This window comes from Astyanax mexicanus, chromosome 4, assembly GCF_023375975.1.
Source record: "Astyanax mexicanus isolate ESR-SI-001 chromosome 4, AstMex3_surface, whole genome shotgun sequence".
Taxonomy (NCBI): Eukaryota; Metazoa; Chordata; class Actinopteri; order Characiformes; family Acestrorhamphidae; genus Astyanax; species Astyanax mexicanus.
This window is the reverse complement of record NC_064411.1, coordinates 50,770,819-50,793,820: the sequence shown is the minus strand read 5'-3', so window position 1 is coordinate 50,793,820 and position 23,002 is coordinate 50,770,819. Positions and strand designations below refer to the sequence as shown.

At 39.2% G+C, this 23,002-nt stretch overlaps 2 protein-coding genes across 9 annotated transcripts in view; one reads left to right on the top strand and one right to left on the bottom strand.

Moving 5' to 3' along the window:
- eef1da (eukaryotic translation elongation factor 1 delta a (guanine nucleotide exchange protein)) overlaps positions 1 to 20,237 on the top strand; it is a 26,597-nt gene extending 6,360 nt beyond the window's left edge. For 2 of the 8 annotated variants that reach the window (XM_022678736.2, XM_022678733.2), the window contains 8 exons: positions 4,059 to 4,179; positions 6,343 to 6,414; positions 11,744 to 11,809; positions 14,891 to 14,978; positions 15,140 to 15,240; positions 17,082 to 17,279; positions 19,015 to 19,209; positions 20,108 to 20,237. In XM_022678736.2, the coding sequence (XP_022534457.1) occupies positions 4,066 to 4,179; positions 6,343 to 6,414; positions 11,744 to 11,809; positions 14,891 to 14,978; positions 15,140 to 15,240; positions 17,082 to 17,279; positions 19,015 to 19,209; positions 20,108 to 20,146 (873 nt within the window). In that variant the 5' untranslated portion in view covers positions 4,059 to 4,065 and the 3' untranslated portion in view covers positions 20,147 to 20,237. Of the gene's footprint in view, positions 1 to 1,107; positions 1,641 to 4,058; positions 4,180 to 6,342; positions 6,415 to 11,743; positions 11,810 to 14,890; positions 14,979 to 15,139; positions 15,241 to 17,081; positions 17,280 to 19,014; positions 19,210 to 20,107 lie in introns of all 8 variants that reach the window. The other 6 variants (XM_022678735.2, XM_022678730.2, XM_022678731.2 and 3 more) reach the window with 6 other exon arrangements.
- LOC103027575 (E3 ubiquitin/ISG15 ligase TRIM25) overlaps positions 20,227 to 23,002 on the bottom strand; it is a 32,174-nt gene continuing 29,398 nt past the window's right edge. Inside the window, exon 14 of the mRNA XM_049479011.1 lies at positions 20,227 to 23,002. Coding sequence (XP_049334968.1) covers positions 22,452 to 23,002 — 551 coding nt within the window. The 3' untranslated portion in view covers positions 20,227 to 22,451.

Sequence of the window (23,002 nt, the reverse complement as noted above, 5' to 3'; positions counted from 1 at the left end):
TTTATTTGTTTAACATTGTACCTGTCTGGCTGTTATGGATGCTATGACTGGACATTATATCATGAGCATCTTTAGCATTTCATATTTTGTGGTGGATTAATTTATTTTCAAACCTTCTTTGTGTATCTTGGATTGTGAGAAGGAGAAAAATCCTTAGTATAAATTCTTTTTGGAAACAAAGATGAGATATTGTGTGAGCTCATGAGTAATGATGCCCTTTCTGTGAGATTTATTAAATCTACTTTCTGACTTATGTGTCTGGCTGCTGCTGACTTTTGTTCTGTTCATATTGAAGCATTTGTTGCTAACCGTCCTCAGTTGCGGTCTACAAATCTGATACATTAAAAATGAGTAATTATTAAGTAGGGATGGGCTTTTAACTTTCTTTTTTTAACTAATGAAATGTCCTAATTTTTACAACAAAAAAATAAGAGACCATATTCTGGCCAAATCAAATCAAGATATTTTTATTTAGCTGAGCTGATGCAGCATTACCGAGTAGCATCACAGCGCACTTGGAGGAAAGCGCAGCGACTTGCTTCTGATACATCAGCTCACAGATGCAGCCTTGTGCTGATCGCCATCACCCTAGGAGTGATGAGAGAAAAGAGTGCCATCTACTGTACCCAACCAGAGAGAGCAAAGCCAATTGCGCTCTCTCAGGGCTCCGGCAGCTGATGGCAAGCTACATAACCCGGATTAAACCAGCGATCTCCCGATCATAGTGGCATAGTGGCTTTAGCCCGCTGAATCACCCCGAGCCCCTTATTTTATTTATTTTATTTTTTTTATTTATTTATTTTTTATTTTTTTTGCTTTAACTGAATCTATGACACTTAGATTTATACTACATCTATAAAGACAGTACTATATTCTCCAAGCCCATTTTTTGTCATCGCCAAGAATATCGTCATCTCAAAAAAAATACTCTAAAAATATTGTGATATTATTTAGGGACCATACCGTACACCCCCGTTTTAAACACCCAAAATAATTTCAGAATTATAGTCAATAGCCATAAAATTAAAACCACGCCCATCCCTACTTTTTAGCTTCTTCCTTTTCACCTGCCGCTTCCCTTTTGTCTCTGCTGTGATGCGTCACAAGATGGAGAATCAGAGGGGCGATCAGGCCCGGCCAAGAGGTGCAGGGCGCCCCCAGCGGGACTCGGGGAACGGTCCCAACCTGCCCAGCGCTGTCCTGAATGGGGACGACCTCCACGGAGCTCCACGGAGGAGAAGAACCAACCGCTCCTCCCGCTCTGAGAGTCAGGGCCTGGAGGAGGAAGGCGGCTTGATGGAGGGGTTCGGACCCATGCAGGGGGCCAGGGGGGAGATCGTGTGGTTCAACAGCAGCATGTACCAAGAGGCCGAAAGCTACTTTCAGAGCCCTGCGGCAGCGGCGGCGACGCCCAGACCCGCCCCGCTGTCCTCCTCGCCCAGAGACCGAGCCCACCGGCCCCTTGTGTTCAGAGCTAAACGCAACACCAGCCGGCAAAGTCAGGAGGAAGGCAGCCCTCGCCCGCCCAGCCACCAGCGCTCGTCCTCCGAGCCGCACAGGGGACGGCCGGCGCCGAGGGGAGGCGGCAGGAAGAGGGTGTTCTCGGAGACGGAGCGCGCCCCTCAGAAAAAACGGGACAAGTATGGCAACATTCAGGGCATGGGACAGATTCTGCTTTTCTTATTTTTGCTTGATTAAAAACAGTTTTGACACATTTAACATTTTATATGTGTGTGGTTTTTATTTTTACGTTTGTTTATTTGCTCTATTTTTGTGTTGTTTTGTAGTTGCCTAACCCTCCTATTAGCTTTGAGGTCCATTCAATGTTTAAAGTCTCTAAAGAAAATGGTTAACATTCATATTTATTGTCGTTTCTTAATTTGATAAATACAATACGTAAAAAAAATCAATCTGTTTTATTAAGGCTTTTATTTATGTATATATATATATATATACACACACACGTTTTTGTTTGGTAATATAGTAAAAAATACAGTACAGGCCAAAAGTTTCGACACTCCTCTTTTTCAATGTGTTTTCTTTATTTTCACGACTATTTACATTGTAGATTCTCACTGAAGAATCAAAACTATGAATGAACACGTGGAGTTTTATGTACTTAACAAAAAAAGGTAAAATAACAAAAAAAACAAGTTTTATATTCTAGTTTCTTCAAAATAGCCCCCCTTTGCTCTGATTACTGCTTTACACACTCTCAGCATCATTCTCTCAATGAGCTTCAAGAGGTGGTCACCTGAAATCAAAAATGTTTTCCAACAGTCTTGAAGGAAGGAGTTCCCAGAGGTGTTTATTAGCACTTGTTGGCTCTTTGCCTTCTTCACTCTGTGCTCCAGCTCACCCCAAACCATCTGGATTGGGTTCAGGTCCGGTGACTGTGGAGGACAGATCATTTGATGCCTATAGTGAGAATCTACAATGTAAATAGTTTATTTAAATGTAATTATAATAGTTTTCTGTAGGTTTAAATTGCCTGGATATGGATCCAGAGAATAAGGGGTGTTACTTTTTAAAAAAAATGTAAATTTGAGTATAGTAGGAGGGTTAATTGTATTGGATGCTAACAGTATGGAAGGAATGCTGTCGTCCAAAATCTCACAAAACTTCTACAGACACAGATCCCCATATCGTTCTCAGTTTTTTTTTTTTTTTTTTTTGTGGGGGGTGGGGTGAGCTGTAGTCCCTGCATGGAAGAGCAAATGAAAGCCAGTGAGCCCAGTGAGTAGACAGGAAGGACTGTGTAGGCTTAGTCAGCGAAAGCAACAAATGGGTTTAACTGAGAGAAAGACATGTGGTGGCCCCCACAAATCCCAGAAAAGACTTTCACCGGTCACGTCATGCTGCTTTCACAGTTTAGAGCAGTGTTCCTCAACCCTGGTCCAGCCCTAGATGTTTTAGTGCTTTTTTTCCTGCTTCCAACAGCTCCTAAATAAGCACTTTTATAGTAGCAAGCAGTGGCATCAAGCAGAGAACCTGCAAAAAAATAAAAAATAAAAAATAAAATTGCAGGGCAGGGTGCCTCCATGAGCAACTGTTACGTCTCAGATTTATTGTATTATTTATCCATATAGAAAACCATCAAGGAGAGCTAATAAATGGCAAGTTTAAGTTCATTTTTACACTCTGTTTTGTAACAGTTTATTCACTTTACTACCTCCTCACAAACTAGCTGTAAAAGCTATGACTGACTGAAAGCAGTGAGCTGTACAGGACTAGGAAATTTACAGTGAGGTTGATTTTTAAAATTAAAAATCGTAAACTTATGATTGCCGACTTCTGTTGCTTCATTGGAATTAAAAAAAGAAGTCACGGACACGCCCACATGCGGCGAGCGGTGATCTACTGTGGCTTTCTGTGGGCTTTAATTTAATGAAATACTGTTAAAATACTGATTGGTGCGCTGTGGCTGTCTAAAAAAACGCTGACCAGAGTTGAGAAACACTAGTTCAGACTTGGGTTTACACATCATTGAAACCATATTAATTCTACTGTAGCCCCATAATAATCCACTAGTTTGTTGCTGAAATTATTTTTTTAAAAAGATGTTTAAAATAAAATTAATTTTTATTCCATTACGTTATATGTCCGTCATCACTAATATACAATTGTATCGCTCTAAATAGATGTTTAAGATTTAAAAAGAAATATAGTAAATTGAAACTTCTGTTTAAAATTTGGAATATAAATTTTATTAAGATGGGATTTTGAAGTCATGTTTTAAAATAAGAAGTTTTGAAATTACTTATTTTCATATGGGATTCTGAAATCACACATTTTGAATTATGAAATATTTGATATTTTTACCATACAGGTCTGGAATCTTGCTTTAGAATAAGAATGTTTTAGAATTTCTTGAAAATATTACATTTTAAGTACAGAATTTACTTAAAAAAAATTTAAATAAGGATTTTTTTTATTTATTTATAATTTTTTTTGAATTAGTTTGAATTAGTTTATTCTCTCGCTCTGTATTTCTAAATAACTTTAATACTAACCTGTCTCTTTCTCTCTTCTCTCTCTATCTCTCTCTCTTCCTGCAGTACCAAAATGAGTGACCTGCAGTGCCTTGCCCAGGAAAATATCTGGTTTGATAAGTCCAGATACGACGAGGCGGAGCGGCGCTTCTACGAGGGAGCGAACGGCATCCCCCAGGCTCCTCAGGTACAGCTGTTTTTGTGGGCTGCAGGAAATGAGTGAAGCCGAGGCGTGTGCCTGTACTCTCTCATTGATATTAATCACAGCAGCGTCTCATTTAAATCCTGGCTGATCCTCGTCTGCGGTTATGACAGGACGTAATGAGCTATATTAATATTTCAGTTAGAGGAGCACGGGGCTCCGGGGGACTTGATTGGCTGTTTGCTCAGCTGCTGTTTGTCCATCCGTGGCCAGCGGGGAGTGAAGCAAGCATCCTTTTCCAGAGCTTTTTCTTACCTGCCTGTCTCCTGCATGCTGCACGGCTGCGCTGCACATCTGCACATCTGCACTGTCCTGCCCGTCTCTGCTTGGGTGATTGGTTGGTATATATGTTTGTGTATGTGTGTGTGTGTGTGTGTGTGTGTGTGTGTGTGTGTGTGTGTGTGATAAGGGTGGGAAGTTTTCTCTCCAATATAGCTGAGCCAATTAACTCACCCAGCCAGTCACCAGGACCAGCACTTCCACCCAGCATCATTGCAATGATCCCGACACTGGGAAGGCAATCTGCCACCAGTGCAGCATCACTGGACTGAGTTGGTCCAGGAGCTGAAGCTTGATGATGGCAGATTCTAGCAGAATTTCTCCTCTAACTCTAGTGTGCCAAAAGTCATGGGACATGAACTTGCATCAAGGTTGTTGTATGCTAACCAGTTGCCGGAGTGTTAGCTTCTTCCGTATACAAAAAAATAAAAATAAAAATGTTGTCGTAGCAACAGGTAAGCGATGGAGCAGTGACATAAACCTAGCACAGCATAAAAGTAAGGAGATTTGTGTTTGGTAAATTTGGTATTTCTTTGTAGTAACAATGTTTCTTACCCCCATTGCAATGTCTCTTTCTCTTTTAAATGGAGCCACATTTGTAAGGCTAGTAGCAGAGCTGACTATGTGTTGCTCATTGACTATGTGTTGCTCATAAATAAATGGCCAATATTCTCTGCCATTGACTCGTGTGATCTTTTTAGGGTGCTGATTCCTTCCTAGGACGCCGAAAGTCTGTCTCTGACATCCCTTGTCGTGTAACCTCACCTTTAGTATGAAGAGATACTGATACCAGGGCTCACTCCAAGTAAACCCCAGCTTAAAGTTGCCTTATTACACGGGCCCTCTCCAGATCAGCCAGATATGGCATGATGCCCTTTCTAAGAGCAGACACCTACTCACCACTGTAGCCGGACCCATGCTTACAGGTGTTGCACCAGGGTTCTCTGCTACTGTCATCATGAGGCTCCAACTTGCATTACTGGATGCATTTTAGTGTTTGAGTTATGTTTAAGAAATATCAGCATTAGATTGTTTAAATTAAATTATATTAGTGGTGTCAATCACAGCGACAGGCAACCATTCATTTCCTAGGGACGGTGAATGATCTGTGTTTCTGTGTTCTCGGTTTGTGTGCTCCAGCTTCCAGTCAGAGCTAAACTTCCCAGCGCAGGCTATGGGCTAGATCAGTAGCGAGTTGCTAATAGCAACAGTGCTACAGCTACATTTTCCGCGATGCAACACGGTGAGCATTATTTCCGCTGACTGCTGCAACTGTGTGTTCTGCCTGCATTTGTGCGAACCGAACCGTGACCCCCGAACCATGGCGGTTCGTAAAGAATAGATGGAGCGTTACACACCCAGTCAATAGTAACGGCAGAATAGGCTGTTTGGCATTGGTAGAGAAAATTTGGCAAATTTTATATGGGCGCAACTCATATACTCAGCTCTGCTGCTCGTTTCAAAATGCATGTTTTTTACAAATGGTGTCTTATTTAAAAGGGAAATTAACATTCTTCCCGATGGTATTAGATTTATTGCAGAGAAGCATTGTTACAACAAAGAAATACCAAATCTACCAAACATAAATTTCCTTACTTTTTGTACTATGGTTATTTAACCAGCAGATGCTGCAAATGTTGCTGACTTGTTGTCAAGGCAGGCACCCTAACTATAAAACGTTGTAAGAATCCCTGCAGTAATAGTATGCTAGTTCCTGTCCCATGTATTTTGGCCAGTTGTTGTGATCCTCCCTTATATATGTGTGTATAAGTGTGTGTATGTGTGTGTCTGCCTGCCTGCCTTCTCTCTACATCTGCCTCCTGCTTGCTCGTTTGACTGGGCCCTCTCTACCCCGCTGTACCCTTTCAGGAGAAAGACGCTAGTGCCATCCTGCAGGACATTGTAAACGCCCGCCAGACTATCCAGCAGTCCCTAGATGAAGTGAGTAACCCCCCACCCCCTGCCCCTTCCCCACCCTTTTGCCAGATTCTGCCCCAAATCCATTAGAATGCATTCTGCATCCAGAAAGATGAAGCATTACTCTGTAATGTTTTGAACTGGACCCGAACTGTTTTTGCCTTTCTGACTGAGAGTGCACTTTTAACTGTCACTCAAACCCCGTCCTGCCGTCCTGCTCCCGAAACTGCCTGGCCTTGATGTGCTCATGATTTGAATGGGCAATTCGTCTGGGAAAAGCCAGCTCTCTCTCCTGCGCCTGTACCGGTCTGTGGGTCCGGCTTTTAATTCTCACTCTTGCCTGCAGCAGTAGCAGCAGCAGCAGCCATTACCTGTGCATGAACCGACTCCCACACTGCGCTGAAGTGGATGTCACCTGGTTGGACAGCCGGAAACGCTGTGTGCATTCTGAGGGGCTTTGATCCAACAGCCGAGTTTTGGACCCAGCTTAAAGGAGAACTCTGGTGTAAAATGGACTTTTGCTGTTGTAGTAAAACATGATAAAAAGTTCTTACCTTTGTTGAATAGCCCACCTCCGCTCCCCTACAGCTTTCTGAGATCCAGTAATTTTGTGTTTTTTGCCCAGCATTCTGTACAACGACCATATATTTCCACTGTTATCCAGCACAAATAGCTCCACACCTCCTTGCTAGAATCCGGAGAGCCCTGACATTTAAAACGAGGCATTAATAACTTAAAAAGTGCACAAAAAAAGTTTTTTAAAAACACTGATTACATCCTGTGCCACTATTACTCCGAGTGCCACCATCACTGTACTGATAATGGCAGACATATAGTCAGATGAAAAAGTTTGGGCACCCCTATTAATCTTAATGATTTTTAGTTCTAAATATTTGGGTGTTTGCAACAGCCATTTCAGTTTGATATATCTAATAACTGATGGACACAGTAATATTTCAGGAATGAAATGAGGTTAATTGTACTAACAGAAAATGTGCAATATGCATTAAACCCAAATTTGACCAGTGCAAAAGTATGGGCACCCTAATCATTTTATTGATTTAAATACTCTTAACTACTTTTTACTGACTTACTGAAGCACAAAATTGTTTTGGTAACCTTACTGAGCTTTGAACTTCATATCCAGGTGTAAAGGTTTGAAAAGGTTTTTATGGTGGCCAATTGCAAGTTGTTCTCCTATTTGAATCTCCTCTGAAGAGTGGCATCATGGGCTCATCAAAACAACTCTCAAATGATCTAAAAACAAAGATAACAACATAGTTGTTCAGTGGAAGGATACAAAAAGTTGTCTCAGAGATTTAACCTGTCAGTTTCCACTGTGAGGAACATAGTAAGGAAGGAAGAGCACAGGGACAGTTCTTGTTAAGCCCAGAAGTGGCAGGCCAAGAAAAATATCCGAAAGGCAGAGAAGAAGAATGGTGAGAACAGTCAAGGACAATCCACAGACCACCTCCAAAGAGCTGCAGCATCATCTTGCTGCAGATGGTGTCACTGTGCATCGGTCAACAATACAGTGCACTTTGCACAAGGAGAAGCTGTATGGGAGAGTGATGCGAAAGAAGCCATTTCTGCATAGTTGCTTGAGGTATGCAAAAGCACAAAGCACACCTCAGGCGACTCTGTTTGTGGCGTGCTTGCAGAAATGGCTTCTTTCGCATCACTCTTCCATACAGCTTCTCCTTGTCTAAAGTGCGGAAGGGGGTGTGGAGCTACTTTGAGTTGGATAAAGGTGAAAAAATCCGATTTTAAACAGATTTTAAAAAAGCGAACTTTACACTGATATGTATGACAGTATGGAAATAGATTGTTAAGTTCGACCACAACATTCGGCACAACAGTGTTACGTAGTATGTTTAATTTTTGTAACATCTTTTTGTGTAAATATGTCATGTTATAAGAGACAATTGCAGTTTATAGTCAGTTACGAACTTTATATGTACAGATTTTTTTTTTTTCCCCAATGGGTGTGGCTTACATTCAGGTGCACTGAATAGCCTGAAAGTTACAGTAAACATGACTGACTGGCTGATTAACTGAATCTAGTGCTAGCAAATATCCAAGAAATTTCCCCCAACCATACCAGAAACACACATTCAGTATCAGTAATCTGCAATTAAGGGGAGAAAGCACCATATCTCCACTTTTCTTGCAGCTAATCTGCGTTTCTTGAGCATGTGCAGAATGTTGCTTGTGCAAATTGTGACTGTATCTACATTTCCCATTACGAGCTGTTTCCCTGTATTCTGTAACACATTGTGAGTGTGTGTGTGTGTGTGTGTGTGTGTGTGTGTGTGTACCGTATTTTTCGGACTATAAGGCGCACCGTATTATAAGGCGCACGATGAGTGAACGGTCTATTTTTAGTGTTAGTCCATACACAAGGCGCACTGGATTATAAGGCGCACTAAATGAAACTTTATTTATATCAGTAACAATAACTCTGAGCAATAAATCCTTCACAATATCTGTGAAAAATAACAACATCTCTGAGCAATAAATCAACAAGCACAGCAAGTAACTTACGTATTACTCCGCGACGCTCCTGACAACGGTAGCCGCAACGCTCCGACAGACCATAATATTATGTTGAAGCACAGCAAGTACGTATTACTCCGCGACGCTCCTGACAACGGTAGACGCAACGCTCCGACAGACCATAATATTGTGTTGAAGCACAGCAAGTACGTATTACTCCGCGAGGCTCCTGACAACGGTAGCCGCAACGCTCCGACAGACCATAATATTATGTTGAAGCACAGCAAGTACGTATTACTCCGCGACGCTCCTGACAACGGTAGCCGCAACGCTCCGACAGACCATAATATTATGTTGAAGCACAGCAAGTACGTATTACTCCGCGAGGCTCCTGACAACGGTAGCCGCAACGCTCCGACAGACCATAATACTACTTGAAGCACAGCAAGTACCGCATTACTCCGCGAGGCTTCTGACTATAATAGCGTGTTGTGCCGAATTCGGTGAATAAAACGGTTTTAAAACAGAGATAAAGATTGGATAAGTTTCATTTATGGATGAAGTGATTTCCAGCGCTGTTTGGATATAACTGTGGATTACAGGAGACTGGATTGATGGATTCTCTTTAGTCTGGACGCGTTTTGAAGGTAGGACCTGTGGCTGAGCGCGGGTGTGTGTTCGGGGGGTGGCGGCAGTGACCGGAGGTTAACCCCGGACAAAAGGAGAGCCTTTTATTACTGGAAACATGCGCTCTGACGCAGCTCTAATTCATGAAACATACATCCTACAGTAAAAGCACAGTTCTGGAATCCGGAGAGCCAGACGGTTCGAATGGTGTATGACATGACCGCATTCGATGAAATATGGACGAACGATAAACGCAAATATGAGAGTTATGAATTATTAAAATCATAACCAAGGCATATTTCGCCCTAAATGTTTATTTTCTGAAAGGATATTCCGCTAAATAGGCTAAATAGCTCAAAAGCAGAGATTCTAAGCTTTAAAATGGTATATTGGATGTCTATATTGAACCTGTAACTGTTCATAACTATTCAGAAACACAGCCAGTTATGAAATATTAAATATTTCTGGCCCGCCGGTGGGCCAGCGCGTGTTAAGAGGTTAACTTTACTTAGAAGTGGGCGCTAAAAAGAAACGGTTTGTGCTATTACCCCAGAACGGGTGGAAAGGAAAGTTTACCGGCACCTTGTTCTGGCCACGGAGCTACAGTGGAAACTAGCTACCCTGAACCACAGCCGAGAGGCAGTACGGCAGTCAAAGGTAACCGCGCGCTAGCCCAAGAGGGGGATCTTTTTCTGGCGTGGGTGAGGAATTCTGCACAACAGAGCGCCGTGTACCACATAAAAATCGAGGTCAGTAAACACAAGCAAAATCCATACACAAGGCGCACTGCATTATAAGGCGCAATGACGATTTTTGGGAAAAAATAAGTATTTTAAGTGCGCCTTATAGCCCGAAAAATACGGTATATGAGTGTGTATGTGCTGTATATATGTGTGTGTGCTGTGTTGTCCCGCTCTCTCAGTAATCTTCATGTCTGCTGGTGTTGATGGTGTCAGGGGGAGCTTGTTGCCCCGCAACGTGCCTGAGGGTATTTTTGTGTGGGTTGCTGGTGGTTTCATTGACCTAACATGCCGTGAGTGCTGGAGTCGGATGAACAAACTCTGTTTTTACTCTGTTTACCTTGGAGAGGCTGTTTAGCTGTGTACATGTGGTGGGATTTAACTGTTAATAAAGACACTTGTGGATCGTTTATTGCAGTGTTTTGTGATTTAAAGATAAGTTCTGGGGAAGAAAAATAATTTGCACATGAAGCAGCAGCTTGATTTGAAGTTGAAAATGTTTCTATTCATTTTATTCTGCATGATGACAAGGAGGGGGCCATGTTTAGTGGGACAGTGGATATCATTTAATGTGTTAATAAAGTGAGCTAGCTCCACACAGCACTACTATCTGTTTGTGTGCAATGTGTGAAAGCTGGTTAGATATGCTGTAAATAAGGATAAAGATAATAGGGCTGCAACTAACTATTATTTTAATAATCGATTAATCAGATAAAAATTGGAAACAAATTTAATTTTCAGCATTTTATTTCTTCCACCACTCTCTATTTGTATAAAAGTTGTTCCAACAACTCATAAAAAATTAATGTATGTTACATTGAATTCAAAGTAAATAATGAAAATATAAATTTTGCAGCAGCTGCATCGATGAAGTTTTATGAAGTGCAAAAATCTTAAAATGCAGTTGAAGTATTATTTAAGTCTACCAGGCTTAAGTAATACTGAGTGAGAGAAAGTAGAACGTGAAACTGCTTTCCGGCTGCACATATCGCCCACCCCTAGTGTAAGTTGTGAGGTGTTATCTTGTGAGTGAGGGTAAACACTGGCCACACTTATGATGACGCAGTGTGAATTATGTGGGATATGTAGCCAGTCTTAAGTAGTCAGACCTATTCAGTTTTTGGTATTATAGGTAGTGTTAATGTTCTGGCTAATCAAGGTATACCATTCCTCTTACTAAAAAACACTAAAAATCTCCAAAATGGCCCCAAAATGTTAAAATGACACTTTTAACAAAACTGCTTTTAATAGAACTCAGTGTGTAAAGATCTTTATTCCAGATTGTTTTGAAGCATTTTTATTGGTCCGTTCATTTAAAAAATCCTTTATATATTTTTTTTTTTTGGATATTAAAATATATTTAGTCTGTGTTTACTTTCTTGGTACGAATGGAACTGACTTCACTGTGCTTTTCTATCTTTGTTCTATCTCTGTGTGTGTGTGTGTGTGTGTGTACACATGGGGGCGGGGTTACTGTGAACTCCTTTCAGGTGAAGGCAGCTCTACAGCCGGGTAAAGGGCACTCGCGTCCTCAAAAACCCCGCGAGCGCAAGACCGTAAGTGGCAGAGCACTGCGGCCATCTCTGCACTGTGGGACTGAATGAGAGAGAGAGAGAGAGAGAAACTGATACTCTCTTTCTCTGTCTCTTTCTCTCTCTCTCTCTCCATGTCCCTGTACTGCCTCACACTCCTCACTGCCTGCTCTAAAAAAAAAAAAAAAAGTACACAAGTGTGTGTGTGTGTGTGTTTTGTACCACAGGACATTTAGTACAGTGTATATTGATTAAAGCTTGACGTGCATGCTCACTGTTGTTTGGAGTGTGAATGCTCCATTGTCGTGGAGGGGCGTGATTATCATTTGATGGGCACTTTTCTGTTCTTTAACAGCAGGGCTTTATTCTGACTGGATCGATGTGTTTTGCCTCTATATCTTGGCTTGGTTTTAAAGTTGTGTTTTTTTATTTTTGTGGATAACATGCTATCACATTAAAATGCACAGTCCAGACAGAATAATTCACCTTCCATTTGTATCTCTGCATACGTTATGATTCTCTTGTTCTTCAGTGCTCAGGACCCCAGACGAGAGACCACCACAGAGCAGATATTATTATTATTATGATTATTATAATTAATATTATTTGGGTGGTGGGTCTGCAACAGTTAGCCGATATTATCAAAAAAATCTGTCCACTAACGTTATTTATTGATATTATACCCTAAAATATTATGCCATATCACCCACCTCTAATTATCACATCAGGGTACTACTCTAATTAAATTATTGTATTTTTTAATATCTCAGTTAGTAGTGTGCCATATCATATCATATTGTATGCAATAATACAATGTAAGTTTCATTTTGTTGCAGTAGTGTATTTTCATAATGCATATATATATATTTTATTTTAATTCAGTGTTTTGTCATATGGCCAAGAGTGTCGTTATCGTGAAAATACCATAAAATACTGTGATACTATTTTAGGGTCAAATCCCCCACCCTTACTGAGAGTCAGTGGTCCTGTGAGGTCCTGAGCATTTGAAGAACAGGCTGAAAGAAGGATGACATCCCTGACATTGTATTGAGGCACAATGATTTCTGACTCGTATTGGTATTTTGCATGGAGAAAATAAATGGTACACTCTATTAGAGTACTGCCAGTCAGAAAACTTAAACCATAAAAGGTTTGATTTGCATGGGATTGTGGGAGCTGTAGTGGTTTAGAAGTATTGCTATGCCAAACATAGTTTTTGTGGATTGTTCCGTTTTGTTTCTGTCGGTTATATTATACTCTTACCAAACTGTGAAGTCCAAAATGTGCTGCAAACTGAATTGTGATTTTTGTTTTATACTGTTTTATCATTACAAATACCCTTATTTTTGTTGCGTGTGTTTTGTTTTATTAGGTTTGCATGGAGTGTGCATCATGAGTGCATTGCCATATCTACTAGGCCTGTTAAGATAATTATGTGGATAATATATAACCATATACAGTATCTCACAAAAAGTGTAGAGTGCACTCCTTTTGTAAATTTGTTATTAGACTTAGACTTTTAATACACTCCTGTACGCAGAACAAAATTTTGTTGCATTGACTCACAAAAAAACAGAGAAAAATAAATAAATATAGCATGTAAGTAAAATACAAAAATATATAAAAAATTAGCAGCATAAATATTAAGTATAGATGTATCACATACATACACAATGTACATCTGCAAAAATATACACACCTATGATAGAATCATAAATATCTATTAATAAAGTGACTTGTGCAGAAATATGTAAAGTGTGAAAAAGTAAATAACTAGTACTTAGTTTGGCATATGACTCAGAGTTTCCTTAAATTGACCAAGGTTTTAGGAGTTTAACAGTCTAATAGCTTGGGGGAAAAAACTGTTACAGAACCTGGTGGTCCTGCACCGCATACTCCTGTATCTTTTTCCAGAAGCCAGCAGGGAAAACCTTTTCAAGAGACAACACTGAAGATATGACACTTACATACAATGTAAAGTAGTATAAATTTACTGTGCCCTCAAATTAACTCAACACACAGCCATTCATGGCTAAACCACTGGCAACAAATGTCTGTACACCCCTAAGTGAAAATGGCCAAATTGTGCCCAATTAGCCATTTCCCTCCCTGGTGTCATGTGACTTGTTAGAGTTACAAGGTTTCAGGTGTGGATGGGGAGCAGTGGTGTTTTGGGTTCAGTTCTCTCATACTGGCTACTAGACATTCAACATGGCACATCATAGCAAAGAACTCTCTGAGGATTTTGTAAGATATTGTATATAAATATATAGACATGACATCAATCATTTTTGCAAACTTTAATGTTGCCCATTGTTTTTGCTTAGCAAGGAAAGCGTGTTATTTAATCTCACCTTATTTACTTAATTTATGAGTGCTTTAGAGTTAATGCTGAAGATAAAACTAAACTAGCTCCTTTAAAAGTGTATTTTATCTTCTACAACTCTGTTTCAACCATTTTACTGTATTTTTCTATAAAGCACACTTAAAGCCACTCCACTGAAATACAGCGTAAATGTTTTATTTTTTAAGAATTACAGTTTTGTTTACTTAGGCGCTTCCCCATTAGAAGGGAAACATGGCAACACCTTGTTCACTTTAATGTAGGCATCCTTACTAGTGTTGTATAATCTGATGAGCCTTATGTAATGAAATTGTCCAAAAAATAGACATTTATTTATAGTATGCCTTATAATCTGGTGCTCCTTACAGTTGGAAAGGCTTTTCATTCTATATAACAACTTCTAAAATTATTTCTAGAACAAAATGTTAAAATACAGGTTGTAAAATTGTTAAAATAATGGTTTTAAACTTAAACAACAATCATGTTCCCACAGTAAGAAATAAACACAAATAAGCTGCTCACTGAATTTATTAGATTTAGAATTTATTAGATTTTGAATTTAGTATCAATATTCAGAAGTGGGTCTTTGCTCTTATGCTTTAAAATAATATTTTTAAGGCAGTATATCGTCCACAAACATAGTTATTGTTACAGGCCTTCACTTTAGATCTTGGTCTTGCATGTTTGTATCGCGGCCGGTGTGATGCTCTTCACAGTTTGTCTCTTAATTAATTATTCTTTGTTTTTCTCCATGACTGTAGAGTCAGAATGCCAGCAGATCAGAAGATCACGGTGAGCTGGTATCACGCATGAAGAGCCTAGAACTGGACAACAAGAACTTGCACAAAGGTATGTGTGTGTGTGTGTGTGTGTGTGTGTTTGGGGATGTAACACTCATGTAAATACTGTGTACATAATAATAATAATAATAATAATAGAGCTGAACGTTCATTTTTCTCTATAGTTGTTTATAGATGTTTTGTTTCTGTGTGATTTTTCCATCCTCTCAGTGGTGGATGACCTGAAGGCCATGCTGTCCAAACTAGAGTCCAGAATGTCAGAACTGGAGAAAAGCCAGGGTAAGCCAACCAGACCAGCTCCAGGCCTCCAGGTGAGAAATACACGGTGTACACACTCTGTCTGTCAGTAGTTCTTCTTTACTTAGTCACTCACACTCAAATTTAGAAATTATGTAAAACCATGTATAGTAAATGATCCAGAATTGAATTCCTTTTGTGTGAGAACTAAAATACCCAGGAGATCCACAAACCAAGTTAAAAGGAGGCTAACGGAGGATAGTTAAATTAGCACTGTGAAACAAATCACAACAAAAATGCCAGTTTAGTCAATTTTCATGCTAGAGTTTATTTTATTTAAAAAAAACCTTTCCTGACCCAAGAGCACTTGCTCTGATAGTTTTATGGTCCTTCTCAATCAGTGGTCTGGGGTTCCCTTCAAACTAAATTCTAGTTCAGTCTATTATGTATATAGAAGCTATCCTCTCCTGTTGCAGTGTGTGGGGTTGCGTGATTGGCTACATAGCTTTAAAACTAGCTGGAAGGTTTTTGTCCATGGCTCTTGCAAGGAAAATTATGAAAAGCAATAATCTGATTTTAATGTAGAGGCAGTCTTTGCATTTTCAATCCAAACAAACAATTAAAGGACGAAGGATTTTGTTTGAAAGCAGATTAAACAATAAAATACCTCTTCCCCCAAACAAGCTCAAAATTGGGCCTGGGTGCAGATTTGTATTTAGGAACAGTGTCCGTTTATTAGACAACATAGTAGTGTCCACCAATATCTGTCCATATCCTGTTGTATTCTGTAGGGGCGCATGATTGGCTAGTTTTGTTATATGACTTCCTGGACAGGTGCAATATTTGTTTAAAGGTTTTCTAAGATTATTTAGTCATATAAGAACAGTCATTAAATATTGTCAAATATAAATTGGAATTTGAGGTTTTAGTTATTTTTTTTCCCCTTATCATCATTTAAAAACAAAACTTGCAGCTTTGATGACTGTCCGTTTTTGAACCCCAAAAAGGGACCAAACTAAAAAAAAGATTTAATTTAGTAAATTATTCTATTGTACTGCTTTTAGTTCTTTTAGCTTCTCTGTAATGAGGACCTGTTTTGGTCTTTCTTTTTTAAACAGACTCTGTTCTGGTTCAGTTCTACTGGGCATGTAAATGCTGTCCTCTCCTGTTGCAGTGTGTAGGGTCGCATGATTGGCTAATTTTGTCATGTGACTTCTTTGACTGATTGCCTACACAGCTGCTATACTTGTTTGAAGGTGCTTATGCATGGTTATATAATCATGTAAAAGTTATTAAATATTGTCAAATTTAATATAGTTTGTTTTTTTCTCCCCATCATTTAAAAACAAAACTGCAGTTTTGATTATTGTTTCTTGAGCCCTTTAAAGGGGCCACACTAAAAAGAAAGATTTAATCTAGTAAATTCTTATATTGTACTGCGTTTAGTTCTTTTAGCTTCTCTGTGATGAGGATGTGTTTTGGTCTTTCTTTCAAACAAATTTTGATTTGGTATTCTGGGTATGTGGAGACTGTCCTCTCCTGTTGCAGTGTGTAGGGTCAAGTGACTGATCGGCTCATTTTGTTATATATGACTGTTCTACTTATTGACTTCACAGCTGCAAAACTTGTTTATTATTATTTATTAATTTAAACAAACTCCTTTACTTGAAAGCAAACCAAACGACAAGCTCAGAATTGACTCTGGATGCAGACTCATATTAAGGACCAGCATTAAAACTATTGGAATGGTTGTAGAACTTCAGCTCCAGCTTGATTCTGTTATATTCAGTATAATATGAGAGAATCTGCAGCAGGCTATACATTATGTAGTCAGCCTGACTGTGACAGACTTTAAAAAATGACTTGCTACAAATAGAATAATCATTTTTTTTTTTATCTTTCCTCCCGTCTTCAGGCTGCTCCAGCTCCTAATCCCAAGGTAGTGGTTAAAGAGGAGAACGAGGAAGACGACGACATCGACCTGTTCGGCAGCGATGAGGAGGATGAAGAGGCAGAGCGCATTAAAGCACAGAGAGTGCAGGAGTACGCTGCCAGGAAATCAGCCAAACCCGTCCTCATCGCAAAGTCCTCCATCCTGCTCGACGTCAAGCCTGTGAGCATTTTTGTTCTTCTAGTATATAGGGGTTTTTAACCTTTTGGGGCGGGGTCACGAGAGTCAAACTAGTCCTTTACACTAGGACTGAAAGATATTACCAAAAACAGGCATAGCAATAGTGTTTTTGGCTGTAATCTTTGTTAAAAATAGACATTTACACCAGATTTTAACAGAAGTCAATGATCCAACATGATGATCAGATACTAAAAGTGCACTTCATACAGTATATGTTAAAGATTGAAGTGAACCAGATGATTTTTTCCGTATATTACCGTATTTCTTAGACTATATGGTGCATATAGTTTTCGAAATATAAGGCGCACTATCAATAAACGTCCATTTTCGGCTCTATTTTTATACATATACATGGGGGAAGCGTGCAAGTAAACAAAACAGTAATTCTTAAACAAAATAATTTTGTTACAAAGTCAAACAAGTTCTGGATGTTAATCTACACAGATTTCTCTCCTGACAACTTTTTATTTAGGTGAGTAAAACACTTCCGTTTATCTACAGTGAGCTTAGATTCCCAATATTTTCTTTAAGTGCGAATTTTAGTGAAGTTTCTCCAGCACTAAGGCTAGGTGCAGCAGCATTAGCATTAGCTGCTAACCTCAGAACTAGCTGGATGTAAATGCTGATGCTTATAATGCTTATAACTCTGTACTTCAGTGGAGTGACTTTGCTGCTCCTTAATACCTGACTGGTAGAATTCATCAGATTAAAAGGCGCACAGCCGATTTTAGGGAAAATTAAAGGATTTTAAATGCACCTTATAGTGTGAAAAATACAGTAACTGTTTTTTTGTAGATATTTCATGGGAAATTAAAGCAGTGTTTTATTCCAAAAGGCAAAAAAATGAAAAATGATAATTTGATAAATAATGATAAATGATAATAGTGATAATTTAACCCTTTTCAGAATATTGATACCATTTTCAAAACTGGATCAGATAAATTCAGTGAGCAGCTCATTCATGTTTTTTTTTTGTCTTATTGTGATAAAAAAATATTTTCTAAATATTTTAAAGTTAAAATCCCAATGTAAAATAAATAATTTCATAACTATTATAAACATTTCTAAAAGTTCTAGAAATTAAGTCAGAATTAAAGCTGTTAAAATGTGACCTAGTGATGTCAAACCTACAGTATGTGTTCATGTTATTGTATTTTACTGATGGTTTGACATCAAGCGGTCACATTTTGACAGAAGTTAAATATATTTATTCATTAATCATCTTGTTCGGTACTTTTCCTATGGTCCCTAAAGTGTCGCTTGATGCTGGAGAAAAAAAAGTGAGCTATTGTGCCTCAATCTTGGTCACATATAATTATATTAAAGACAAAATCATGATAATTGAAAGCTAAACTTGCAGCTGCATTGACTGACTGACTACATTTCTTAACCCAAAACAGGGGCCTCAAAGTTTTATTTAGTATATTATTCTATTTTACTGCCTTCTTTCAGTTCTTTCAGCTGCTCTGTGATAAGGACCTGTTTATTTTAAAAGTATTGCTAATTGCTAATTACATTTCCTTCTTTTTTTCTTTTTTTCTCTTTTTCTGTCCTTTCTTATCTGCTACCCACTCACCCACCCATCCACTCACCCACCCATCCACTCACCCACCCATCCACTCACCCATCCATCCACTCACCCATCCACTCACCCATCCATCCATCCCCCCCATCCATCCATCCCATACATCCATCCCCCCATCCGTCTCTCTCTCAGTGGGATGATGAGACGGACATGGCCAAGCTGGAGGAGTGTGTGCGCTCTGTGCAGGCGGACGGGTTGCTCTGGGGTGCCTCAAAGCTTGTTCCTGTTGGTTACGGCATCAAAAAGCTGCAGATCAACTGTGTGGTTGAAGACGACAAAGTTGGAACAGACATGCTTGAGGAGGAGATTACCAAATTTGAGGACTTTGTAAGTATTTTAGCATTAGCTGGGCTTTTAATCACCATGTGGGCAGAGCTGCTGTAGGTCTGCAAAGCACCATTATGGTTTTAAGTTCTATAAACTACAGACAACATTTCTCCCAAATTCCAAAAAAAATTTGTAATTTAGAGCATTTATTTGCAGAAAATGTGAAATGGCTGAATGTCTGAAAAAAATTGCAGAGCTTTCAGACCTCAAATAATGCAAAGAAAACTTATGCAAAGTTCATATTCATAAAGTTTTAAGAGTTCAGAAATCAATATTTGGTGGAATAACCCTGGTGGTTTTTAATCACAGTTTTCATGCATCTTGGCATCATGTTCTCCTCCACCAGTCTTACACACTGCTTTTGGATAACTTTATGCTGCTTTACTCCTGGTGCAAAAATTCAAGCAGTTCAGTTTGGTTTTATGGATTGTGATCATCCATCTTCATCTTGATTATATTCCAGAGGTTTTTGAATTTGTTAAAATCAAAGAAACACATAATTTTCAAGTGGTCTCTTATTTTTTTCAGAGCTGTATATCCACAGTTTCAGTATCTTTCTTCATTCCACCTTAAATTGTGTAACAGATGGCTGCATTTAAGGTGGAATGGAGAAATAAAAGTTAACAAAATCTGCCCCCTTACTGAAGATGTACGATAAAACCCTAAAGTTAACTAGTTAACCAGCAGCAGCAGTTAGGTTGCTGAACTTTAGCTAGAGCTCCACAGCTATAAATGAACCTGTATACACACACATATATATATATTTATTTATTTATTTATTTATTTATTTATTTATTTATTTATTTATTTATTTATTTATGCTTAATTTAAATGTGTTTAATTGTCTTTAAGCAAGTGTGATTTAATCTTTTCCTCTGTATATGTTTTTTCTCTTCAGGTCCAGAGTGTTGACGTTGCTGCCTTCAATAAGATCTGAGCCGATGCTTGACAATCAACCCATCACCTCGGAGTTACTGCTGCTTTTGTATTGCACGGTTACAAATAAACAGTTTGAGCTTACAATTAAAGACTTTATTATTGATTTTTTTTGTACAAAATTACATAATTTATTTTATTAATATCTTATCTTGTATATATTTACAGAGAAATGTACAATACAGTTAGGAAGCTGGTAAATCCTTTAGAATGATCTTCTTCTTGATTGATTTTCTTCTTGAAGTCACTTTGATCACTGTCTATGCACTGGAGAGAGCACACATTTTACAGAGCCTGTTCTAAAGCAAACAGCTTACACAGCACACAGTGTCACTGACGGAAAAGTAGGAAAACGTATGTAAAGTATGTGAACCTGCAGGGATGTAAAACGAAGGTCATTCAAATCAGCCAGGATTTCAGATCAGAAGCTTTACAATGGGATTTTTAAAGGCTTGGGCTTCAATCTGTCCAATCAGTCAGTGAGGCAGATTCAGGAAAGAAAGATGAGTATATGAGCCGTGAGTATAACCTAGTAGAGGTAGGAGAAAATATTAATATTCCGATATATTGTGTTGTTTTTTTTGCGATACATTATTGATACGTAATTAAAACATAGGAGCTCTAAACTCCAAAAGCAATGCATCTCATGGATTGCATTTACATTTTAGCACAGTAGGCTTTGCTTTTTTTAATTTGGCACTAATTCCTCTCCGGCTGTGTCTACAAATACTATAGTGCATTTCCAAAAATTAAAATATCATTAAAAAGTAACTTTATTTCAGTAATTCAGTTCAAAATGTGAAACGCATATATTATATAGATGTATTAAACACAGAGTGATCTATTTTAGGCGTTTATTTATTTTATTGTTGTTGATTATGGCTTACAGCCAATGACCATGATCTCTAACCCAAAAATCAGTGTCTCTGGAAATTAGAATATTATGAAAGACCAGTTGGTACTTTTGGCAGTGTGCCAAGTCCTGCTGGAAAATGAAATCTGCATCTGCAACACAGTGGATCAACACCAGCAGATGACATGTCTCTCCAAACCATCACTGATTGGTGGAAACTTCACACTAGACCTCAAGCAGTTTGGACTGTGTGTCTCTCCACTCTTCCTCCAGACTCTGATTTCTCCCTTAATTTACAAATGAAATGTAAAATGTACTGATGATCAGTGATGGTTTGGAGAGTCATGTCTGTCATCTGCTGGTGTTGATCCACTGTGTTTTATTATCAAGTCTAAAGTCAGTGCAGTTTTGTTTTCCCACAAAATCTTACAGCACTTCATGCTTCCCTCTGCTGACAACTTTTATGGAGATGAGGATTTCATTTTCCAGCAGGACTTGGCACACTGCCCACACTGCCAAAAGTACCAATTGGTCTTATTATATAATATTCTAATTTTCTGAGACAATTAAAATAGATCACTGTGTGAAATACATCTATATAATATGAGTTTCAAATTTTAATCTGAATTACTGAAATAAAATAACTTTTCAATGATATTCTATTTTTTATTTTTTTTTTGGAATGCTCTATTACATATACTGCCTTGTGATCTGTTTCTCTGAATCTAGTCTTAGTTTGTGCAGTGACACATGAATTATACTGGTTATAATGCATTTATTCAATATGTTGACAATGTAAATGCTTTTTTTGAAGAAATCCAGATCATCCCAAAGGAATTACAAACTTTCTTGCCAACGGAATATACAGCAGATATATACGGGGTTGGACAATGAAACTGAAACACCTGGTTTTAGAGCACAATAATTGATTGTGGTGACGGACAGTTCTGGTGGAAACAGGAGAGTTGAGGTGCACATTGAATTCTGCCCTGATTTGATCAGCCGTGGTTTTATGTTTTTGGATACAATCCGGGTTAGCACCCGAACATCCCTTTCAGACAGCTTTCTCTTACAGCGTCCACAGTTAATCCTGTTGGATGTGGTTGGTCCTTCTTGGTGGTGTGCTGACATTACCCTGGATACCGTGGCTCTTGATGCATCACAAAGACTTGCTGTCTTGGTCACAGATGCTCCAGCAAGACGTGCACCAACAATTTGTCCTCTTTTGAACTCTGGTATGTCGCCCATAATGTTGTGTGTATTGCAATATTTTGAGCAGAACTGTGCTCTTATCCTGCTAATTGAACCTTCACACTCTTACTGCTCTTACTGGTGCAATAATGTGCAATTAATGAAGATTGGCCACCAGGCTGCTCCAATTAAGCCATAAATGAAACCTCCCACACTAAAATGACAGGTGTTTCAGTTTCATTGTCCAACCCCTGTAGATCTTCTAGGCTGTGAAGTTAAAAATGGGGCACACCTTCAGTGTGGAGCCCAGCCCTACCCAGAATCCAGGATAGAGTGGTTGGGAGAATGTGGTTTGTACCCTGTGGAGGAGCGTCATGGTGTCTCCTCTTGGAGAGACGCAGTAGAAGGCTAAAGTCCCGGTCTTGTGGTCCAGGTACACTCCTATCCTCGGTGAAATGGGAGTCGGTATCTCCAGCTTGGTTTTATTGTGCTGGAATGTGCAAAGTCCATCAGCGAGGTCCAGACTCCAGGACTTGGAGTTGCAGCCCAGTTTGCTGTCTGTTCCTCCGCTGTTCCTGACGATTCCTTTATAAGCAACTCCAATGGTGATCCCTCCGTTTCCGGACCATTCCACTTCCCAGTAGGAGCGTCCGGAGAGGCCCTCTTTTCCGAGCACCTGAGCCAAGCTGGTGAACCTCTCCGGATGATCCGGGTAATTCTGGGACTCGTGACCCGTGCTGACCCTCCGGTTGCCCTCAGACAGGGAGAGGTAGGAGTTGGCGGTGTTTGGGTCGAGCGTCACCTCGCAGCAGT